At 48.7% G+C, this 6326-nt stretch overlaps 1 protein-coding gene across 1 annotated transcript in view; it reads left to right on the forward strand.

Moving 5' to 3' along the window:
* MARCH6 (membrane-associated ring finger (C3HC4) 6, E3 ubiquitin protein ligase) overlaps positions 1-6326 on the forward strand; it is an 87004-nt gene that overhangs the window by 79708 nt on the left and 970 nt on the right. The window contains exon 27 of the mRNA XM_006876899.1: positions 5529-5664. Coding sequence (XP_006876961.1) covers positions 5529-5664 — 136 coding nt within the window. The remainder of the gene's footprint in view (positions 1-5528; positions 5665-6326) is intronic.

Below are 6326 nucleotides of genomic sequence, written 5' to 3' on the forward strand. Positions count from 1 at the left end.
GTTAATGAGTCTTCCTCTGGTCCTTGATAAGATGCTCTAGCTTCTAGGATTATTTGCTCAGTGTCCAGATTGAATAAATTTGATGAAAGGATAAGTAAGGTACACCCTGTTACACTCATTTCCTGATTTTAAACCACTCAGTATCCCTTTGTTCTGTTCGAACGACTGCCTCTTGGTCTATGTACAGATTCCTCATGAGTACAATCGAATATTCTGGAATACCCAGTCTTCACAATGCTGTCCATAGCTTGTCAGGATCCGCATAGTTAAGAGCCTTTACATCGTCAGTCAAGCACAAGTAAACAGCTTTTCGTCATTCTCTATCTTCATTCAAGATCCATCGGACATCAGCAATGACATCTCGAGTTCCATGTCGTGTGACTCTGGATTGAGTTTTTGGCAGTTCCCTGTCCATGTACTATTGCAGCCATTTTTGAATTATCATTAACAAAATTATACTTCTATGGGATATTAATGATGATTTTCACATTCCATTGGGTCACCTCTCCTTGGAATGGATACAAATATGGATCCCTGTCCAGTTGATTGGCCAGGTAGCTATCTTCCAAATTTGTTGGCAGAGATGAGTGAGCACTTTAGTACTGCATCAGTTTGTTGAAAGATTTCAATTTGCATTCCGTCAGTTCCTGGAGGCTTGGCTGTCGCCAGTGGCTTCGGTGCACCTTGGACTTCTTCCTTCAGTACCACTGGTTCTTGGTGGTATGTTACCTCTTGAAATAGCTGAACATCAACAATTTCTTTTCAACACAATGACTCTGGGTATTCCTTCCATTCCCTCCATCTTGTTTTGACCATAGAATCCTTCCGTAGTGCAAACTGATGCTTGATTTCCTCCTCCCCCCACCCCCCACCCCAGTTTGAGAAAGGCTGAGCGTGTTCTTCTTCCCTTTTGATTTTCTAACTCCAGGTCTTTTCACATTTCATTAAAATACTTTGTCTTCTTGAATTGCCCTTTGGAGTCTCTTCTAACAGTCCTTTTGTGGGGTGTTTGTTTTTTCTTTCCTCTATTGTTAATGACCTGTAGTTTTCTTCCTGTATGATGTACTCGATACAATCCCACAATTCTTCTGGTCTTCAGTCCATTAGTGTCTAATGTATTAAATATGTTCTTGAGATGGTCTCTAAATTCAGGTGGGGGAGTTGGTCTCTAAATTCAGGTGGGGGAATTGAGATGGTCTCTAAATTCAAGGTCAAGGTTTTGTCTCTTGTGGACTTGTTTTCATTTTCTTTAGCTTTAGCCTGAACTTGCATATGAGCAGTTGAGGTCTGTTCCACAGTCTTTCCTGGCTTTGTTTTGGCCGATGACATGGAGCTTTTGCACAGTCTCTTCACATAGATGTTGTCAGTTTGATTCCTGTGTATTCCATCTGGTAAGATCCATGTTTTATGTTGTTCAAAAAGGGTATTTGCAATGAAGAAGCCATTGGTCTTGCAAATTCTCTCATGTGATCTCCAGCGTCTATCTTCAAGGCCATGGTCTCCAACCACTGACCCTTCCTCTTTGTTTCGGACCTTTGCATTCCATCACCAGTAATCATCAGTACATCTTGATTGCATGTTTGATCAGTTTCAGACTGAAGATGTTGGTAGAATTCTTCAGTTTCATCCTCACTGGCTTTAGTGGTTGGCACATAAATTTGAGTAATAGTGGTATTAACTGGGCTTCCCTGTAGGTGTGTGGATATTATCCCATTACAAACAGCGTTGTACTTCATGACTGATCTTGATATGTTCTTTTTGATAATGAATGTAATTTCATTCCTGGCATAGTAGACCATATGATTGTCAGACTCAAAATGGCCAATACCAGTCCATTTCAGGTCACTAATGCCTACGATATTGATCTTTATGCATTCTATTTCATTTCTGACAACTTTCAAGTTTCCTAGATTCATACTTCGAATAGTCCAGCTCTTCCCCAATCATATTCTGAGTGCCTTCCAACCTGAGGGGCCATCTTCTGGCGCTGTAGCTGACAATGTTCCACTGATGTTCATAATGTTTCCAGTGGCTAAACATTCAGAGGTAGTCTGCCTTTTCTTCTTCCTAGTCTGTCATAGTCTGGAAACTCCGCTGAAACCTGTCCACCATGGGTGACCCTACTGGTGTTTAACGTCACAGCAACATGCAGACAACCACTGTGTGACAAACTGACAGATGAAGAGCAGTACACACCTGGTAGATTTGAACCACCAATCCAGTGCTTATCCTACAGCACCACACTAGGACATTCACTCTTAATCGACCAGCACTGGACTGCAAACCCCAAGGTCAGCAGTTCAAGCCCATCCAGCCACTCCACAGGAGAAAGATGAGACTTTCTGCTCCTGTAAAAATTAAGTCTCAGGAGCCCTTTGCAGAGTTGTGATGAATTGGAACCAATTCCATGGCACTTAACAACAATCCCACCACGACCCTGATCTGGTGTGTGGAGATTCCCACGGGTGTAGCATGCAACACCTTCATCTCGCATGGGATAAAAGGAGAGAGAAGTAAGCTGAGACAGAGGTACCAACTACATCAGTCAGCATGCAGGAGCTGGGAGTAGAGTGCGTCCTTGGACCTGCACCAGGGAACTCCTGGATCTAGGGCAGGATGGGGGCTAAGATGTACGGTCATCTCCGGGGAGCGCTGGGGGAAGACGAGGAGGGCCTGCCCTGGAGCCGGTGCTCAGTTTGGACTTCAGGCCTCCTGGGCTGTGGGATAACACATCTGTGGTTGGCAGAGCCGTCCACGTGTGGTATTTCTATTGGGGCAGCACTAAAGGCCTAAGGCAGGGACTTCACAAAGTTCATGGGAAATGGACTGGATTTGTCCATGAACTTTTGAAGCCAACTTCTTGTTTTACATTTGCTTATAGTTGTTGTTACTAAATCCTGAACGTTCAGTTGGTTCCCACTCAGAGCGACCCCGTGTAGTTCCCAAGGCTGTAAATTTTCACAGAAGCAGAATGCCACATGTTTCCTATGTGAAGCAGTTGGTGGGCTCGAACCACCAACCTCGTGATTGGCAGTCCAGTGCTTACCCTATAGTACCATCGTGCTCCCTTGGTAATAGCAGGACAGTCATACTAAAACCACAGTTCTGTTGGTCTCATGAATTATTCGTGGTCACAAGAATTTACTTGGATTTTCAAACCCACACTGGTTTTGGTTGTTTTTAAAACCTTGCCTTGAGTTTCGGAGCAAGTTGACTTTTCCAGACAGTGACTCGCACCCGGCTTGTCGCAGCCCCCGCCATGTGTCAGCGCTCCCCCAGTGCCTCCCGGCCTCCTCATCTCTGATTTGTAGCAGAGGCCGCTCCTCTGGGCTCCTGCCGGTGATTGTTCTCATGAGCGCACTCTTCAGGGGTGCAGCCCGTCTACCAGCCGCTCCTCAGACACCCAACACGGGAGCTATCAGCTGGAACCGGCTTGACGGCTCTTCCCAACAACAACTGCTACTTGACTGGCAGGTGGTCACCATGAGTGTCTTTTCAGTGTGAAGTTTGAAAGTGTCTCAGGGTGTCAGTCCTCCTTTTAGACCAGTACGTCTGGTCTATTTTTTATAGATTTGAGTTTTGTTCTACATTTTGACCCATTCTAACTCGGACCTTCTATTGTCCTGGTCAGCGTGGTCAGTGGTAGCCAGGGACCATCTAGTTCTGGCCTCAGGCCAGAGGCTGTATTTCAGGTGGGCCAGCAGTCCTTTGGACTAATTTTCCCTGAGTCTTCTGTGTTCTTCAACCTCCTCCACTCCAGTAGAAAGAGACCACTCAAGGGCTTTTAAGACCCCAGCTGCTACTCACCAGACTAGGGTGTGTAGAGCATTCTCCTTAGGAACTCTTTCCTAGTCGGCTTAGATGTGCTCTGAGACTATGGTCCTAAGCCTTCAAGCCCAGTGGCTCAGTTTCGGTGTTGTAGTAGTTTCTGTACGTGTGCTCCGATGGGCTCTGTGTTATAGATGAGTATATACTCAGCGTTTCCAAATGTGCCGTCGAGATGGTTCTGACTCTCAGCAACTGTGTGCACAACTGACTGAAACATTCCCCAGTCATGCAGCATCCTCACAATTGTTTGAGCCCATCATTACTGCCATTGGTGGGGGGTCTTCATCTTTTTTGCTGACCCACCAGTTTAGCAACCATGATGTTCTTCTTCGGGGACTGGTCCCACCTGATAGTTCTATCCAGAGCACTTTGTTTATTCCTCTGGCAGCCCTTCACACTTTCAATATTCTCCAGCACCATTAACTCAAATGCATCAATTCTTCTACGGTCTTCCCTGTTCATTGTGTCCAAGTTCCACGTGTTTGTGAGGCTATTGGAAAGACCACGGCTTGGGTCAGGTGCACCTTAGTCCTCAAGCTGACACCTTTGCTCTTGAACCCTGTAAAGAGGTCATGTGTGTAAATGTACCTCCCGCCATGCCTATCTATATATGTACACGTATAGCATGTCGTTACCTGTGTGTGTACTCATGAAGTTAACTGTGTTGTTACTGGTGCTGCAGAGATCCTAACCTGTTCATGTTTGCAAGATGGGAAGTTTCCATCCGGGTCTCTGCTGGGACAGTCTCAGGCGTGGAAAGGAAGCGGAAGGGGGATTTTGAGTTGTTTGTACACTGCATTGGATGTTTTAGGAGGCACTGGGCGGCACAAACCGTTAACACACTCAGTGGCTACCCAGAAGTTTAGAGGTTCAGGGTCACTGAGAGGAGCTGCTGAAGGCCTAGGGACGTACTACCTTGACTCAGCCATTGAAGCTATGGGGCCTCAGAGTCTGCCTTCTCGCCAGACAACGGCAGCTCCATCAAGTAAACGGTACCACCTGGAGAAAGGCTCTCCTCAGAACAGTCAGCATGAGACCAAAGGGTAGCTTTTGCCTCAAAACAAAGATCAGGAGTTAGGGAGGAGCAGCAGGGAAGGACCAATGGACACTGGGAACCCAGCGTGGAAGTGGGAAGAGTGCAGCTACACTGGGGAATTGCAGCTGTTAGGAAACAAACGGATTTGCTCTGGGCATGTTCGCTCCCACAGTGAAAACCGCAGGAAATGAAACCCCTCTGAAGTCATAGTTCAGCTCTGACGCACACGCACCACCCCGCCACTGGCTAGTAACTGACCACTGCGGCCCCTCGTGTGGCTCTGCACCGCTTCCAGGCTGCCTGCTCAGCCCCTGGCAGAGACGCGGAGGCAGACTCAGAGTGAGGCGGGCTTTGTCCAGAGTCTAACTGTTGTGGAGAAGAATGAAAATCTCCCTAAGTGGGACACCAGAACGCACTGCTACATGGTCTGAGGACATGAATGTGCTGCTTTCTTGAAATACAGCCACCCCAGGAGCAAAAAGTCACAAATTCAGTCACAAAACAGGAAAGTGGGAAATACTGGCGTATTGTGGACGTTTCAGGCATAGTTTCGTAAGCACAGCTGTTGTCTTGCTTGCCTGTGGGCCTTGGGAACATTCCGCTGGAGGGAGTCTGCGCCGAGCTTTAGCCTGCACAGGTGCTGAGCGCCCCCTTGTATCGGCAGGTGTCACTGAGGAGCTGGAAAACCTGGTGCGGCGGCGCATCTACCCGTTCCTGCTGATGGTCGCTGTGCTCATGGGCATCCTGTCCTTCCAGGTCCGCCAGTTCAAGCGCCTCTACGAGCACATCAAGAATGACAAGTAAGGCCTCCACGTGGCCTCTCCTGTCACTGGGAGGGCCGGGGGCTGGGGGCTGAGGTGCCCTGGGGACCCAGCGGAGAAAGCTTCCTTCTACTGCTAATCTCAGGGTCAGAAACCCTGGAGAGGCTCACTGACTGAGTCGGGATCGACTCACCGGCAGTGGACGAGGTGGTTCAAGAAGTGTGGTTAAACTTCAGAGAGAGTGGACAGAAGTCGAAGGAGCGGCAGGGAGAGCATGGCACAGTGCCGTGGTCAGGCTAAGAGGCCACTCCAATGCTGACAGAAGACGACGGCCCGCGCTCTGGGTTCTAACCTCCCTGACGAGTCAACCTGACTCCGGACGCACACTGTCCTGTCTGTGCTACCTCTGCTCCTCTGCCCCACAGCTGCTGTCTCCTCCTGTCCCCACTGTCCTTGGGGGGGTTCCCACAATCATCTTCCCTCCAACTGCCACCGCTGCTCCCACCACCCATCTGCTGCCTGCACACCCTGGAGTCTCCCCTTGTCCCAGCATGCCCCCTGTGCCGCACCTCCACCTCACTGCGTCTGTCCGTCCTCTCACCCACCTGCCCACATATATACACACATACACACACGCTGCACCACGTCTTCCCTGCGTCTGTCCTCCTCCCCCCCCCACAGACACACACACACACACACAC

This window comes from Chrysochloris asiatica, unplaced genomic scaffold, assembly GCF_000296735.1.
Source record: "Chrysochloris asiatica unplaced genomic scaffold, ChrAsi1.0 scaffold00424, whole genome shotgun sequence".
Taxonomy (NCBI): Eukaryota; Metazoa; Chordata; class Mammalia; order Afrosoricida; family Chrysochloridae; genus Chrysochloris; species Chrysochloris asiatica.